General features: G+C 41.5%; 1 protein-coding gene across 2 annotated transcripts in view; it reads left to right on the forward strand.

Moving 5' to 3' along the window:
* The first annotated feature begins 1,194 nt into the window (after positions 1–1,194).
* Positions 1,195–18,451, forward strand: part of LOC129522884 (cytochrome P450 20A1) — a 67,611-nt gene continuing 50,354 nt past the window's right edge. Inside the window, exons 1-4 of one of the 2 annotated variants that reach the window (XM_055345397.1) lie at positions 1,195–1,380; positions 8,940–8,989; positions 9,993–10,159; positions 12,110–12,252. In XM_055345397.1, the coding sequence (XP_055201372.1) occupies positions 1,309–1,380; positions 8,940–8,989; positions 9,993–10,159; positions 12,110–12,252 (432 nt within the window). In that variant the 5' untranslated portion in view covers positions 1,195–1,308. The remainder of the gene's footprint in view (positions 1,381–8,939; positions 8,990–9,992; positions 10,160–12,109; positions 12,253–18,451) is intronic. The other variant, XM_055345396.1, reaches the window with a different exon arrangement.

Raw genomic sequence — 18,451 nt, forward strand, 5'->3', positions numbered from 1 at the left:
GGGGCAGAGCGATGGTAACTCCTAACGTGTCGTAGAAGCCCCGACGCCGCTTTCCGTCCTCCGCCACCTCCGCCCTGGGGTGTGGCCGCAGCCCCGCCGCAAGCGCTCGGCTCCATTGCTCTCCCCGCCCCGTCCAGGCCCCTCCCCCTCCCGGCCCCGCCCCCTCCCGCTGGCGGCCCGTTGCTCTTCCCGCCCCCTCCCGGCCCCGCCCCCCGGCGCTCCATTGCTCTCCCCGCCCGCCCCCTCCCGGCCCCGCCCCACGGCGGCCCATTGCTCAACCCCCCCTTCCAGGTCCCGCCCCCCCGCGGCCCATTGCTCTCCCCGCCCCCGCCCCCCGGCGACCCATTGCTCTCCCCGTCCGCCCCGCCCCCTCGCCCCAGGCGCTCCATCGCTCTCCCCGCCCGCCCCGCCCCTTCTCCCGGCGCTCCATCGCTCTCCCCGCCCGCCCCGCCCCTTCTCCCCAGGCGCTCCATCGCTCTCCCCGCCCGCCCCGCCCTTTCTCCCGGCGCTCCATCGCCCGCACCCTCCCGGCCCCGACCCCCCCGCGGCCAATTGCTCTCCCCGCCCGCCCCCTCCCGGCCCCGCCCCCCGGCCACCCATTGCTCTCCCCGTCCGCCCCCTCCAGGCCCCGCCCCCCGCGGCCCATCGCTCTCCCCGCCCGCCCCGCCCCCTCTTCCCCAGCGCTCCATTGCTCTCCCCGCCCGCCCCCTCCAGGCCCCGTCCCCCGCGGCCCATTGCTCTACCCGTCCGCCCCCTCCAGGCCCCGCCCCCCGCGGCCCATCGCTCTCCCCGCCCGCCCCGCCCCCTCTTCCCCAGCGCTCCATTGCTCTCCCCGTCCGCCCCTCCAGGCCCCGTCCCCCGCGGCCCATTGCTCTACCCGTCCGCCCCCTCCAGGCCCCGCCCCCCGCGGCCCATCGCTCTCCCCGCCCGCCCCGCCCCCTCTTCCCCAGCGCTCCATTGCTCTCCCCGCCCGCCCCCTCCAGGCCCCGTCCCCCGCGGCCCATTGCTCTACCCGTCCGCCCCCTCCAGGCCCGCCCCCCGCGGCCCATCGCTCTCCCCGCCCGCCTCGCCCCCTCTTCCCCGGCGCTCCATTGCTCTCCCCGCCCGCCCCCTTCAGGCCCCGCCCCCCGCGGCCCATTGCTCTCCCCGCCCGCCCCGCCCCTCCCGGCCCCGCCCCCCCGGCGGCCCTACGGCTCGCAGGTCGCCCCGGGCGCCTCCGCCCACTCGCCCCATTCCGCAGAGCGAGCCAGGCCGAGGCGCTGCTGCCCGAGTGTCGGATCCGAGACGTGGCTCCCGGCAGGAAGAACCATGTTGGATTTTGCAATCTTCGCCGTTACCTTCCTGCTGGCGTTGGTGGCAGCGGTGCTCTACCTCTACCCGGTAACCGCCGTCTCGGCCTCGGGGGCTCTAGCCGCCGCCCCGGCCTGTGTGCTTCCCGTCTGCACGTCGCTCTGCGCTCAGCGGGCCGCAGGGGGGCGGGCCCGAGGGGGGTGGGTTCCCGTTCCCGCTTGGCGCAGGGGCTGCTGCTCCGGAGCCAGGGACGCCCCGCGGGTGCGCATGCGCGCGCGCAGCCCTGGGGGTTGAGCGGCGCCCGCTGCTCGAAGACCCCTCCGGCGTCTCGAGGTGGCAGGGCGCGCGGCTGCCCGCGTTCTTAGGTCCTGCCTCCCCCCCACCGGAATTGCCTCGCCTCTGCTACAGCCTCCGCGAGAAGTACTTTTTTTTTTTTTAAGATTTTATTTATTTATTCATGAGACACAGGGAGAGAGAGAGAGAGAGAGGCAGAGACACAGGCAGAGGGAGAAGCAGGCTGCACGCAGGGAGCCCGACGCGGGACTCGATCTTGGGACTCCAGGGTCACGCCCTGGGCTGAAGGCAGTCGCTAAACCACTGAGTCACCCAGGCGTCCCGAGAAGTACTTTTTGGGCTTTTTGGCAATAACGACGCCAAACCCAAATTCCATTTTCCAGTATGTCTGCGAGGAAATTTGAGGATGCTTTGATTCCTTTGTCCTTTGCCTGAGATTTCCCCCAGCTTTTTTTTTTTTTTTCCGGCTCCTGCCTTTCCATCCGACTTTCCATCTGTTGTTATTGAAATCCAAAGTCCTTAAGGCCCAGATGGGTGCTCTTCACGGAGCCTCAGAAGCTAATGGAGCGGTGGAGCGAGCCTTGCCGTGCGTTAGTGCGCGAGCTTGTGAGCTTGACGTGGCGACTGCCTCAGCTCTGAACCTCCTTCTAGCCTTTTTTTCTCTGCTTGCCTCTGTCAGCCTCAGAGGGTGATTCTGAGAAAGAAAGGAGCTGGTAGGTGAGCAGTCGTTTCTTAACCCGTCTGCGAAACAAGCGGGTGTTTTTGTGGAAAGAGCTGTAAAGCAGCTGAACAGGCCAAAGCATCACTGATGGTGACCGGGCGCCTTCTTAAGTGTTCTTCTCAGAGCTGGTAAACGGATTAGGTTGGAATGTTGCAACTACACAATCCGGAGCCTCCGGTATCTTGTTTTGTTTTTTTTTTTTAAGATTTTGTTTATTCATGAGAGACAGAGAGAGAGGCAGAGACATGGGCAGAGGGAGAAGCAGGCTCCATGCAGGGAGCCCGACGCGGGACTCGATCCCGGGACTCCAGGATCATGCCCTGGGCGGAAGGCAGAGGCTGAACCTTTCAGCCACCCACGCGTCCCCAGTATCTTATTTTCTGAGAAACTAAACGTTTAATGGCTCCAGAGCTGGAATTTTTGATGATCTTTAAATGAGACTGTCCTTGGATTAGTTAATAGAAGGCAACACTGTTTATTTCAACCAAATAAGTGTACCAGATATGGTTCCATGTACTGGGAATACAGCAATGAACAACCAGGCAGAAAGTTACCGACTCATGAAATTTATATTCTGGTGACGGGAAAAAGATAATATAAACAATAACACAGATGGTATTTTGGTGTTGAGAATTACGGAGCAAGGGCAGCCTGGGTGGCTCAGCGGCTTAGAGCCGCCTTTGGCCCAGGCGTGATTCGGGAGACCTGGAATCGAGTCCCACATCCGGCTCCCTGCATGGAGTCTGCTTCTCCCTCTGTCTGTGTCTCTGCCTCTGTGTCTCTCATGAATAAATAAATAAAATCTTTAAAAAAAAAAAAGAATTACGGAGCAAAATAAAACTGGGGAGGTAGGGTTGTTAATTTTATTTTATTTTATTATTATTTTCGGAGGGGGTTTAAATTTTAAAGTAGGACAGTCAAATTTTTTATTTATTATTTATTTATTTAGGGAACTTTCATCCTTTTTTCCAGAGTAGCCACACTAGCTTGTATTTCTACCAACAGTTCAGGACTTTTCCTTTTTCTCCACGTCGTACACCTGTTTCTTGTGTAGGACTACTGATCTAATAATTGCACTACTGGGTATTTACCCATAAAAAGCAGAAATACTAGTTAAGAGATATACATGCATCTCAATTCTATAGCAACATTATAATAGCCAAATCATGGAAGCAGTGCAAGTGTCCGTTGATAGATGAATAGATAAAGAAGATGTGGGCAGCCTGGGTGGCTCAGCAGTTTAGCACCGCCTTCAGCCCAGGGTGTGATCCCGGAGAGCCGGGATCGAGTCCCACGTCAGGCTCCCTCCATGGAGCCTGCTTCTCTCTCTGCCTGTGTCTCTGCCTCTCTCTCTCTCTCTCTCTCTCTCTCTAAGAATAAATAAATAAAATCTTTAAAAAAAATAAAAAAGATAAAGAAGATGTGGTATGTACACACAATGAAGTATTACTCAGCCATAAAAAAGAACCAAATCTTGCCATTTGCAATGACATGGTTGGAGCTAGAGAGTATAATGCAAAGCAAAATAAGTCAGAGAAAGACAAATACTATATGGTTTCATTCATATGTGGCATTTAAGAAACAAAATACATGAGCAAAGGGGAAAAAAAAAAGTAAACCAAGTGACAGACTCTTAACTATGAAGAACTTGATGGTTACCACAGGGAGGAGAGTGGAGGGATGGGTAAAATAGGTGATGGGGATTTAGGAGTGCACTTGTCATGATAAGCACCAGGTGTTGTGTAGAACTGTTGAATTCACTATATGGTACACCTGAAACTAATATTACACTGTATGTTAATTATACTGGAATTTAAAAAGTAGGATGGTCAAGAGATCTGGAAAAATTTGAGGGGAGACCTGAAGGGGATGAGAGAACAAGCCATTCAGGTATCCGAGGAAGCATTCCAGACAAAGAGAATAGTAAATGCACATCTTCAGGGGGAAACATCCCAGTGCGTTCCAGAAAAACAAGACTAGTGTGGCTGGAATGGAGTGAGGAAGAGACTAGTCAGACAGAATCAGAATGATGGGGAGGAAGGGCAGATTTTCACTGCAGACCAATTTATGGACTTAGCTTTTATTCTGAGGTAAGCCAGTGGAGGGTTTCAACAGAAGAGTGACATTTTAAATTTAAGTGAATTAAAATTTAGTTTTACTAGTTAAATTTTAAAAGAATCATTTTCACTGCTGTGTTAAGATTAGACTTATGGGCCTGGGCAAGAGTAGAAGCAGGCAGAGTAGTTAGGCTGTTAAAATAAATTCGGTTGAGATGTGCTGGCTTGGACCAAGGTAGTGGTAGCAGAGATAGTGTGGAGGGATGAGGAGTACGTTTTGTTTGGAGCGTAGACAGCTCATCCACAGTAATAGGGAGGGTGGAACATATGGGCACACATGTAGGCAGGTGATAGTTGGGTGTGAGTTATCTCCTGATTGCTTTCAGGTTTTTTTTTTTAAGATTTTATTTATTTATTCATAGAGACAGAGAGAGAGAGGCAGAGACACAGGCAGAGGGAGAAGCAGGCATCATACAATCTACAGAGAGCCTGACGTGGGACTCGATCCAGGGTCTCCAGGATCATGCCCTGGACTGCAGGCGACGCTAAACCGCTGCACCACCAGGGCTGCCCTGCTTTCAGTTTTTCAATGGAATAGAAGCAAGGTGGTCAGTTATGGTGAGGATACGGGATTTAAAGAGAGAGATGGAGCAAAATAGCCATTTAGAAGATTTGGGAGGGATGGACTAGGGAAGTGTGTGACTTCCCTGCAGTTCACTTGAGGCTCATGAAATTAAGACTAGTCAGCATGGAGTGAAGTAAGTCAATCGGAGAAGGACAAACAGTGTATGTTCTCATTCATTTGGGGAATATGAATAATAGTGAAAGGGAATATAAGGGAAGGGAGAAGAAATGTGTGGGAAATATCAGAAAGGGAGACAGAACATAAAGACTCCTAACTCTGGGAAATGAACTAGGGGTGGTGGAGGGGGAGGAGGGCGGGGGGTGGGGGTGAATGGGTGACGGGCACTGAGGGGGACACTTGACGGGATGAGCACTGGGTGTTATTCTGTATGTTGGTAAATTGAACACCAATAAAAATTAATTTATTAAAAAAAAAGACTAGTCAGCATGATTGTGTTTTTCTTGAGCTGTATGGGTTCAAGGGCAGTTGATCAAATGTGGGATTGAATTAGAATTGGTGTTTTGCTATGACACCAGAAGACAGGGCAAAGGAGTGTTTATAATGACAGACCATGGAATCTGAGCTGGGTAAAGTGGAAAATGAATGTATGAGTGGGTGATTTAAAAGTACTTTTAGGGTAAAAATAGTTTTTAGAGTGAAGATATTAAAAATAGAAGGAAAAAATAAAAATAGAAGAAAAGATAGGAGGTGCTTGGAGATTTGGATGCTTGATGTTCAATCTCTGGAGATGTTGAAGTTTTGGTCATGTCACAATCTAATATGTGACCATGGGAATGTCGCTGAGGTAGGGTAGAGGTTTGAGTAGGGGAGATATGGATCAGGGAAAGAGGATAAACTTCTGTAGGAACAGGTGTCTGGGGGATGAGGGAAGACCTAGTGTTGGCCTTTGTGTGGTGTCTAAGATAAATAAGGAAAAAGGTCATAATAACATTCTGGATGTCTCAAGGCATATGGTAGTGGTGAGGCTATGAATTGAGATTGAGATTTTGCTGAGATTGAGATTTTGCAGAGTCCTGTTCAGGTGCATGGCAATTTTGGGATCCCTCTCATCATTTTAGCTATTCGGGAGTTGTGGATGTAATAAAGACAAGAGAGCATTTGATCTGGCATTTACAGGATTCACCCTTCATTTCTGCCGATGAAATATAGAGGTTGATACAGGAGCCATTTTATCCAGAGTGTATACAGACTTCTAAGGCTTCCTCTTCCGGTTTGCTGATGGAGTTGTAGAAGCCAGGATTAGGCTAATGGGGAGGAATTGTACTTAGTATTTCTACTTTGTTAGAGTTTTTTCACTCCTGCCTATCAGTAGTTTTTTTCCCAAATACTTTTACATTTCTGTCATAAAACTGCTTTGTGAATTCCAAAATATTCAGAACTGTCAGTTGCATTTTCTTTCCCATGAAGGTATCCTTTCTGGAGTCTTCCATCATCCTTTGCAGTTGGTCCTGGTTACAGTCTCCTTCAGTTTAGTTCTTATTCTTTTACTATAATTGTGGGTATTCTCTTCACCTGTGTTGTACACCTTATTTATGCCCCACAATTCTTTCTTATTTCACTTCCTATCTCTCCTGTAGCGCATCATTTTCCAGTAGCTTCTTAAGAAAGTGTGCATGGAAGATAAATCTTATGAGGCCTAGCTTGTTTGAAAATCTTTCTGTTCTAGCTTTACACTCAAATACTAATTAATTTGACTTGGTATAAAATTCTAGGTTGGAAATAATTTTCCCTTAGAATTATAGGGGCTACTACCCCCAGCCTGTTTTTCCTGATTCTAGAATCTCAAGATCTCCTTCCAGAAGAATGGTAATCAGAGGAATGGAGAAAAATAACCTAAGGTGTCTAAGGGATCTGTATACCAACTTTTTAAGAATTGTTAGAAGTCTGTGTCTTGCCTTGTGTTTAATCCTCTCTTTCTGGTTATTGAGAACAAATCTGACTGCTTTTTGTAGAAATTCCCCTTTCTCCTCTGCAGACTGCCGGAGGAGGCCTCTCAACTATGTCAGTTAATCACTTCTCCAACAGCATAACACTTTCAGAAAATGTTTTGAATTGTTCACATTGTTGTCTCTCCACCCATTGTCTTTGCCTTGTTTTCTCCTTTTTTATTCCTCCACTTTCATTTAGTGGGATTTCAGGAAGAAGAGACAGTTGATGAATGTTATCAATCTACCATGTTTGAAGAGAAACCAAGAAGCTTGTTTTTTCGTTAATAATTTTAACCTTGAAAATAAAAAGTATAATTTTTTTCTATCACTGACTCTTACCTTTTTCTAATTATGGAGTTCCTTCCATCCTTCCCCCTACTATTTATAATACTAAACCTGACAAGTTTCCATCATTGATGAGATATATAGGACAAAATACAGTATAGATGTAATTGTTATCACTTAAAGACAAGTTATACGTACAGTTATCTAGGTAGCATTCTTGTAGTATTTAGCAGAAATTGCAAAACTCTTCAGTTAGTATTAATCAATTTAGTATTTCTCTTTTGGCATACATACTCCAAAGGAGGAAAAAAGTAAAGTTGTATAAAGACTTTTATAGTACTACTTATATTAATGAAAAGCCAAAGAAAAGAAATAGCCCAGATGTTTTACAGCAGTATAGTAGGAAAATGATGAAGCAATTTCAGCTATGTGATGGAAGATAGATTACCCTTTATATGTTCAAGTATGTTGAATCAGGAGCTCTGGGGTGGAGCTCTTGGTTAAGTGTCTGACTCTTGATTTTGACTCAGGTCATAATCTCAGGGTAGTGATACTGAGCCCCCTTTCAGGCTCTGTGCTCAGTGTGGAATCTGCTTGAGATTCCCTCTCTGCCTCCTACTGCATGCATGCACACACTCTCTTTCTCTCTCACAAAATAAATAAAATTTAAAAAATATGTTGAATCACTATGTTGTACACCTAATATAACACTATATGTTGACTATACTGGAATTATTATTATTATTATTTTTTGGAATTAATATTAATGAGGGGAACACTTGCTCAGGTAAAGCAATGTGCTATAAATCTAGATTAATTTAAAGAACCTGTACTGTGATGAGACTAGGCAGATTGATAGAATGGAGGAGATAGTCCAGTAGACAATGTAAACCTGACATTGATTTTTTTTTTTTTAACTAAGACAGATGGGATCATACATAGACTCAGTAAAACAATTTTAAAAAGTACTTAATTTTAGGGCAGCCCGGGTGGCTCAGTGGTTTAATGCTGCCTCCGACCCAGGGCATGATCCTGGAGACCTGGGATCGAGTCTCACATCGGGCTCCCTGCATGGAACTTGCTTCTCCCTCTGCCTGTCTCTGCCCCTCTCTCTCTCTCTCTCTCTCTCTCTCTCTCTCTCTCTCTCTCTGTGTGTGTGTGTGTCTCTCATGAATGAATAAATAAAAAATCTTTAAAAAAAAAGTAGTTAATTTTTTAAAAAAGTTCTTAACTATGTATTAGTTGATGTAGAATGGATGTTAATTTTTTCAAACTTGTTAATGTCATTGACACAGGAAGAATATTAAGATTATTCTTTTAAGTACAACAAATCCAGTTTTTTGTATTTTAATATAGAAAGAATTCTTGAGGGATGCCTGAGTGGCTCAGCGGTTGAGTGTCTGCCTTCAGCTCAGGGTATGATCCTGGAGTCCTGAGATCAAGTCCTGCATCGGGCTCTCCTTGAAGAGCCTGCTTCTTCCTCTGCCTGTGTCTCTACCTCTCTCTCTCTCTGTGTGTGTCTCTCATGAATAAACAAATAAAATCTTTAAAAAAAAAATTTCTTGAGATTCAACCAAATTGGAAAGTCATCACTTAAGGTCCTACAGATGTCTTGGCAAAATATCTGACTTATGGGATATATGATTATATGTTAAATACTAAATTATGTATTATATACTAAATCATTATACTAAACTATTTTTAAATTTCTCCTTAAGGCTTCCAGACAAGCTGCAGGAATTCCGGGGATTACTCCAACTGAAGAAAAGTGAGTAATTGTTTTGGGAATTCAGTGGAATTAACTCTTAATTTTTGGTATCAAAACAAAAATCTATTTTTAGATTACTCCGTTTATTTAATGACTTTGTTTACTCTAAGTTTATCTCTGGACATACAGCCTGAACTTTGTTAAGAACAGAAAGAAGGGCTGTATAAATCAAAAACTTTAATTGCTTTTGGGGTGTCTGGCTGGTTCAGTCATCAGAACATGACTCTTGATCTTGGGGTCGTGAGTTTGATCCCCACATTGGGTGTAGAAATTACTTTTAAAAATAAATAGGGGTGCCTGGGTGGCTCAGTCAGTTAAGCATCTGCGTTTGGCTTAAGTCATGATCCCAGGGTCCTGGGATAGAGCCGCACGTCAGGCTCCTTGCTTGGCAGGAAGCCTGCTTTTCCTTCTCCCTCTGCCTACTGCTCTCCGTGCTTGTGCTCTCTCTCTCTCTCTATATATATATATATATGTGTATATATATATATATATCAAATAAATAAATTTTTAAAATCTTTTAAAAAATAATTAAAAGGTTAAAACACACACAAATCTTAAAGAAGATTGTTTTCATTTTCTCTAACCGGGGAAAGTGGTTAAAAAATAGGAAGATAAGATAGAAGGAAAGAAGAAAAGAATGCTGATCTGGTCATTTAAATCAACCTCTGATGATATTCATTGGTTTCTCAGAATGAGATGTTGCAAAAATTGGATCGTTTTCCATTGTCTAAGTCAGATGTTCCTTGTATATCTATTTTACTTGGCTTGAACTGTCATAAATTCTCAAAATATCAGACAAATCCATGTCTAAATATGACTCCAAAGAAAATGAGAAGTCAAGTTTAATTAAGCTTGGGATTTTGCAGTAATTTGCATTTCATGCACCTCTGCTCTCATCTGTTGACACAGTTAATTCAGAATCAGCTGAATTGTTTTTCTCATTCTTCCAAGTTAAATTTCTTATTTTTCCAAGTTATCTTGTCAAATGTTGCTCTTTTCTCAGAGATGGTAATCTTCCAGACATTGTGAACAGTGGAAGCTTGCATGAGTTCCTGGTTAATTTGCATGAGAGATACGGGCCTGTCGTCTCTTTCTGGTTTGGCAGACGCCTTGTGGTTAGTTTGGGCACCGTTGAAGTACTGAAGCAACATATTAACCCCAATAAGACATGTAAGTTTAATTATTTTTCTCATTAGCTGATCTTTATCTTTTAAGAATAAATATCTATAAGTGAAGAGCCATACATTGTTCATGGCTGTAAGAATAGCTAACATTTATTGAATGCTTTTTATTATGTGCCAGGCATTATGCTAAGATCTTTGTAATTATTACAACTATTATTGTACCTTTGAGGCACAATGTTGTAAAATGATTATTTTTTCCTTTAATTTATTGGTATATACAATAGAATCCCAATGTAAATTCCAACAGGAGTTTTTGGGAAAAAATAGTTCCAGCGTCCATCTGGACTAGTAAAGGTACTTGATCAGTCAGGAAACATCTGGAAAAGAATATTTATGAGGGGAACACTTGCTTGGGTAGAGCAATGTGCTATAAACAGATTAAAGAATCTGTACTGTAATAAGATTAAGCAGATTGATGGAATAGAGGAGATAATCCAGTAGGCAAGCTAAGTATACATAATAAAGGAATCATTTTATGATAAGAAGAAAGGTAATACATGGTTTTGGAAAACTGGTTAGCCATTTGGAAAAAATAAATAATCATCCCTGCCTTACTCTTTATATCAAAATAAATTCCAAATAATTAAAATTTAAAGTCATAAAAATATTAGAAGAAAATGTGTTTAAGTATAAATTGGGGGTGGGTGGGTGTTAATAAAACATTTTCTTACCATAAGATGAGATCTAGGAGCCATCAAGCACAAGACAAGAAATCTGTCTATATAAAAATTTTACAAACTTGGGAGAGAGAGTTGACAGGATCTTTGACTCAGCAGTAATGTCATAAGGAACTTACCATAAATTGATATTCATATAAATGAGAAAAGACATATTAATGTTATTTGCAATGAGAATTTGAAGCAAACTTAAATGTTTTCAATGGCTGAATGAAAGAATACATTCAGGCCTTAATATAACAGAGATTTATTTATCAAGTATCTGGTATAGCCTATTCTATGCCAACATTGTTATAAGCCATTTACAAATTTAACTCATTTAATCCTTAGAACAACCTTATGAAATAGATATTGAGAAAACTGAGGTACAAAGAGGGTAAGTCATTGGCCCAAGGTTGTATAACTAATTAGTGGTGGAGCTAGAACTTTGAAGGTAGAGTCTGGCCTAAGTTCATGCTCTTAATCACTAAATTTTCCACAATGTGGAAGGATGGCTCTGTCAGGAAGTACAAAGATGAATAAAATCAGACACAGCTTCTGCTTCTGTGGAGTTTACAGTGTAATACTAAGGAATAGGGGAAACTAGTTACCATTATTTAAATGATCACACTAATGAACTGGGTAAGGTGCTCTGAAAGAAAGAATTGTATTCTTTGCAAAATCTGACATATTTTTTGTCTGTTTCTCTCTGTTAAGTAAGGTAACAGCAATAAAAAAACATCTTGAAAATATTTAATGGTATCTCTGTGGTGAAATTTAGATGAATTTTATCTTCTCTGTATTTTACTGTTGTTTTAATTGTTTATAATGACAACGTATTTTTTGTATGAAAACAATTTAGTCATTAAAGAAACATTTAAAAATGAATGAAAAAGAAAAAATTTCTGGACTTAGCTAAATAATTTTAATTGTAATACTTGACCATTACATACAGACGACAATTTTGCTTTAAAATCCATGGAATGAGCTTTTTATAAAGTCAAAGATATTGTCATGTAGGTAGAAAATTTATGTAAGTATTAGTGATTTATAGTAGAATTCCAAGTCAGGATATTGTATTCTTGCCAATTTTTATTGCCTCTTGAACTGTTCATATATAGGAAAGATAATGAGGGGAGTTGGGAAAAAAGTTGGCATGCTCTAAGCTGCAGTCCCTTACCTCCTGGTCTCTTTGTTTTTCTGCTAGAGTTTCTGTTATTGTTTTGTGTTTTTTCTGAGTGATTACTTTGACTCAGAAATGTTTAATTTGTCTGTTTCAGCGGACCCTTTTGAAACCATGCTTAAGTCATTATTAAGGTATCAATCTGGTGGTGCGAATGTGGGTGAAAACCACATGCGTAAAAAATTGTATGAAAGTGGTGTGACTCATTCTCTGCAGAGTAATTTTGCTCTCCTGCTAAAGGTAAGGTGATAAGTTTGGCCCAGAATTCTATAATACAAATAATAGTATATTTTTTCACCGTTAATGTGTCTTATCTTTGGTACTTTTTTTCTTACTTGTCTTTCTTTTATCTTTTTTTTTTTATTTTTTAGATTTGTTTATTTATTTTAGAGAGTATGTGTATGGCAGGGAGGGGAAAGGGAGAGAGAGAGTTTTAAGCAGACTCACCACTAAGTGTGGCGCCCATCTTGGGGCTTGACAACCCTATCACGACTCGAGCCAAAATCAGGAATCAGGGGCAGCCCTGGTGACTCAGAGGTTTAGCACCACCTTCAGCCCAGGGCGTGATCCTGGAGACCCGGGATCGAGTCCCATGTCAGGCTCCCTGCATGGAACCTGCTTCTCCCTCTGCCTGTGTCTCTGCCACTCTCTCTCTATCTCTCTCTTTCATTAATAAATAAAATCTTTAAAAAAAAAATCAAGAATCAGATGCTCAGTTGACTGAGCCACCCAGGCACCCCTCTTACTTATCTTTTTAAGCTGATTTTATTCTCCTGAAATTTTGAAATAAAACAAACAATCAACAAAAATCATAACACCTATAAACTCCCTGTGTAAGTTGGAATGATGGGAATGTAGAGAACTTAAAGAAATCTTCTATGTCAATAGATTTTGTCCTTTGTTTTCTGGCCAGACTCTAAACCAGTCACAAAACCTGATCTGGGCTCACCTATGACACTTTCTCCTGTAAAAAGTGCAGATTACTGGGCACGTCTGCATAGACAAACTGAATCATACTGGGAGAGGGACCTGACATTTTTAAGAAAGTCCACAAATGAGTTACAGACTTTGAAAACAATACTAATCCATACTATTTTCTTTTTGTCCCTAAAGATCCTTGGCTGAGCCCTGTGTGCTACCTGACAGTTCTCTGTGTCCCAATAGGACTGTTCCAAACCTTCACCTTTATTCTAGTATTGCTGATCCTAACCAACCCCTTTGCTTGTTATAAATGGTCTTACCTCCTGCTTTGCTGAGACCATCGAGTTCCTCACCAACAAACTCTATCCATCTCAATCTTTTGTTCTAACTTCTCATATTAAATCTTAAAGTATCCTTCTTCTGTCAAAACTAATCCATCTATTTGTGCCCTTTAAAAATAATGGAATTTATAAAATTAATATATGGTTGCTGTAGAAAACATGAAAAATCTAACTTTAAAGAAATCACCCATAATTTCACTGTAGATTTATATGTGGATGAGATCATACTGTATGTACAATTTTATATACTTTTTCACTTTAAAACATACCATAGGGGCACCTAGGTGGCTCAGTTGGTTAAGTTGCCAACTCTTGATTTCTACTCAGGTCACGATCCCAGGGTCCTAGGATTGAGCCCTGCATTGGGCTCTACACTCAGTGGGGTGTCTGCTTGAGATTCTCCTCTCTTCTTCTCCCTCTGCCCCTCCCCCTGCTCATGCTCTATCTAAAAATAAATAAATAAATTTTTAAAAAAACATAAACATTTCTCATGTCATTAAAATTTTTCCAAAAATAACTAAAATTATGCTTACTTTTTTCTGATAGTCATTTTAAAAAATAGGGAAATATTTAGGAAAGTGGTAAGGAAAAAATAAATATTTTTAATGCTATCCATTATTCAGTGAAAACCATGCTTAGCATATTAAAATCCTTCCTATCATTTTAGTCTTTTCTACTGTAGTATGGACTCCTTCCAAGAATATCATTTTAAAATGTGTAACTACAAAGGAAAATAATATGGTTATAAAAATATTATTTAGAAAAACTTGGGGATTCCTGGGTGGCTTAGTGGTTTGGTGCCTACCTTTGGCTCAGGGTGTGGTCCTGGAGTCCCAGGATCGAGTCCCACATTGGGCTCCTGAGTGGAGCCTGCTTCTCCCTCTGCCTGTGTCCCCCCCCCCCCCCGTGCGTCTCTAATGAATAAATAAAATCTTAAAAAAAAAGAAAAAGAAAAAGAAAAACTTGTGGTATTCAATATATGTACATCATCATTAATGCATTAAATAACAAGATCCAGCAATGCTTCCAAAACTTACATAATTTTATTTAATTAAATTTTTTTCACATTTAATGGATTCTACTAATTTATTAAGTTTTTCTTTAAATTCCAGTTAGTTCATAAATAAATGAATGAATGAATGAATGAATGAATGAATGAATTCCAGTTAGTTAACATACAGTGTTATATTAGTTTCAGGTGTGCCATATAGTGATTCAACAGTTCCTTACATCACCCAGTTCTTATCACAACAAGTATGCTCCTTCATCCCCATCACTTATTTTACCCATTACCTGCCCACCTCCCTTTTGTAACTACCAGTTTTTTTCTATAGTTTAGAGTTTGTTTCTTGGCTTGCCTTTTTTCCTCCCTTTATTCATTTGTTTTGTGTCTTAAGTTCCACATATGACTGAAATCATAGTATTTGTCTTTCTCTGACTGACTTATTTTGCTTAGCATAATACTCTCTAACTCCATCCACGTTGTTGCAAGTGGCAAGATTTAGTGTATATATGTATACACCAATCTTCTTTATCCACTCATCAATCAGTGGACCCTTGGGCTGTTTCCATAATTTGGCTATTGTAGATAATGTTACTATAAACATCAGGAACGCATGTATCCCTTTGAATTTGTACTTTTGTTTCTTTGGATAGACACCTATAGTGCGATTGCTGGATTGCAGGGTACAAAATTTCCATAACTTTAGAGTAACGATGTTATGAGGGACAAAACCATTATTTTGAGAGTTTTACAATAAGTATAAGACGATATGAACATATTTTAAATTTATATTGATGACAGAGTCAAGTACTGATATTCACAATTAAAAGGCTAAATTTCAAAAAAAAAGGGCCAAATTTGAATTAGAAATTAGTAAAAAATAAAAGATTTTTCTCCCTCACAAGTACACAAGTTCATGAACTCCTTCATTCTAGGCATCAACTCTTTGGTATCTGTGGACTTGAGGTTCAGAACCCTGAGAATAGATATTTTCAAAACGTAGTTCTTATTTTATTACTCCCTTGATCAAAAATCTCCACTGGAGGGCAGCCCCGGTGGCGCAGCAGTTTAGTGCTGCCTGCAGCCTGGGGTTTGATCCTGGGGACCCTAGATCGAGTCCCACGTCAGGCTCCCTGCATGGAGCCTGCTTCTCCCTCTGCCTGTGCCTCTTCCCCTCTCTCTCTCTCTCTCTGTGTCTCTATGAATAAATAAATAAAATCTTAAAAAAAAAGTCTCCACTGGATTCCTTTTGCTCTTGGGACAAACTCCAGAATATTTAATGTAGATTTATTTATTTTTTTTTTTTAATTTTTTTATTTATTTACGATAGTCATACAGAGAGAGAGAGAGAGGCAGAGACACAGGCAGAGGGAGAAGCAGGCTCCATGCACCAGGAGCCCGACGTGGGACTCGATCCCGGGTCTCCAGGATCGCGCCCTGGGCCAGAGGCAGGCGCCAAACCGCTGCGCCACCCAGGGATCCCTTAATGTAGATTTAAAGACCATTTGTGATTTAGCTTGCCTACTTTTCCAGTCTTGTTTGTGCCTGGACTGTAGCCACACTGGCTTTCTTTTAGTTCTCAACTCTGTTCTCTCCCCTCTCAAGGCCTCTGTCTATGCTGTTCCCATTGCTTGGATTGTCATCTCTAACCACCATAAACCTAGTAAATGCATGTTCATCTTTCAGCTTAGCTTGAATGTCACTTCCCCAGGGAAGCTGTCTCTGATTGGTCCACTGTCCCTAGGTAGGTCCCCTTTTAGTTGCAGTCATAACAGTCTGTAATTATCCTTCACACCACTTTTCAATCTGTTAATTACATTTTATGTCATTCTTTGAGTGTCTGTGTCCTAAACTGTATGCTCCATGAATGGAAGGTTTGTTTTAATTTTGTCTGTATACTTGGCTCTTGGTGTAGAACAGACCCTCAGTAGATATGAGTGTAGTTCTTTTCTCTCAGGAAACATTTTTCTCATCTTGCCTGGATAACTCTTGCTTTAGTCCCCAGTTTGGTTACATACCTTTCCTATGCACCTTCTCTTAACTACAGTAACAATCTGAAAATACTTACATGACAAAATTAAATTGATTTTTTTTATCTCTCTCCCTTCTGTGATTGTGTTTTCCATCTACTTTTCCTAATCTGAGTGTTTCAAGTGAAGTTATTTATTATGTTGTATGTTTCATGTAGCTCCTTAGAAGTAGCATTATTTTATAGTGTGAAGATTAAACTTGAGCAAGAAGCTTTGAATCTTGCTTCTGCCATTTATTATCTACATGGTTAATTGTGAGGTTTCATTTCATTTCCTCATCTTAATAACATCTACATTACAAATTTGCTGTGGGGATTATGTGAGACAGTGATGTAAAATACCTAACAGCAGGTCTTAGTATACAATAACTACTCAAGAAATCTCTCTCTCTCTCTTTTTTTTTTTTTTTTGGCTAGAGAAGTAGATTATCCTACCATTTGTTTGCTGATCATCCTCCTCCCCCAATTCTTCTGTTCTGTTAACATTTCTCCTTGCATATGATTTCCTTGGTTCTCTGAAATACTTCCTTTTTTATGTTTCCAACTTGCCTAATGCATTCCTTCTTTCATGTGAGTTGTTTTTCTTTTTTCTTTCTTTTTTTTACAAGTAAGCTGTAAGCCCAACATGGGGCTTGAACTCACTACCCCAAGATCAAGAGTCACATGCTCTACTGATGGTCAGCCAGATGCCCCTCATACAGGATTTTTATAGTTAATGGGCCTATTATATCTGTCTCCTTTGGAGGGTTACATAGAAGTCTTTTCTGTTCTATATAGTTTAAATCCACATTCACTCCCCAGAGCACAAACACATCCCATTTATTCTTGTATTGTATAAAGTAAATAATTTTTAAAATCATGAGAATTTAAAGGAACAGCTATAGAATAGTATAATGACTATCCGTGTCCTTATCACTACATTTTAACAGTTTTCAAATTAGACTCAATTTTACTTTACTTCTGCCCTTACTTACCTCTCTTAGCTTCTCTCTGGATTAGTTTATCTTATTATTATTTTTAAAGATTTTATTTATTTATTCATGAGAGACACAGAGAGAGAGAGAGAAAGAGGCAGAGACAGAGGCAGAGGGAGAAGCAGGCTCCGTGCAGGGAGCCCGACGTGGGACTCAATACTGGGTCTCTAGGATCTTGCCCTGGACTGAGGTGGTGCTAAACCGCTGCCCCACCCGGGCTGCCCTTGCCATCATATTTTTAAGTTTTGGTTCATAGACTGGGTCCAAATGTGAGAAATGTGTTTCAGGTTTATGTTGTCAACCTCATAGGCCAAGCCAGTTACTTAGCTTAGGAATTAGAAATACCAGCCAAATGTTTTATCAGGAAGAACATGATTTAATAGTGCTTCTGTCAGAGCAACTTCCTTCCTACCTAGAGTTTTCCTTGAGAGAATAATGCTGTTACCAGAGTTACCACTCCAAAATAAATTGTACACTTCATATTGACATAATAAACTTTTGCCTTTTTTTTGTTGTTGTTCAGATCTGAGTTCTGTGTTCTGATTCTTCTCTTATCCTCTGAAACCTCATCCTCTGACTTCTGGCTCCTTCCTGTCCTGACCGTCTCTGCTCCAAGGCTGTTTATAACCTCCGCTATAATTCTGTGTGAGTGCAACTTCTCTCTTCTCTATGCTAAAACCCATATCCTCCTGTTACTTTTGGGGAAAATTCTGATTTAATAAGTATTTCTGGATTTTAGAATTTAGGACTATTGTCCAGAATCCTCTTAATTGACAGCTTAGGAATAGTTAATAGTGAAAATTATTGAGTTTGTTGGTTTAATATCTTGTATGAACTCATTTAAGCCTCATAACAATTTTATGAGTAGGTATTATTATTTACCCCTTTTTATAGGTGAAGAAACACAGACTGGTTAAATAAACTAGTTCAGGGTCATATAGCTAGTAAATAGTAGGACCAGGATATCATCCCAGTCGGTCTGGCACATTGCTTCTCTAGCTTGATTATGCTACCCTGGGATGTAGTTTTGCCTGATTGGGTTTTTTTTCCTTTCTTTTAAAAAAAATTTTTTTAAGCTTGTGGTCATAATAGTATACACACGCTACTGTAAGGTGGAATTGAAAATAATTTGCTTCTCTGAAAGTATTTTTTTTAAGATTTTATTTATTTA

The sequence above is a fragment of the Nyctereutes procyonoides genome, unplaced genomic scaffold (genome assembly GCF_905146905.1).
Source record: "Nyctereutes procyonoides isolate TBG_1078 unplaced genomic scaffold, NYPRO_anot_genome, whole genome shotgun sequence".
Taxonomy (NCBI): domain Eukaryota; kingdom Metazoa; phylum Chordata; class Mammalia; order Carnivora; family Canidae; genus Nyctereutes; species Nyctereutes procyonoides.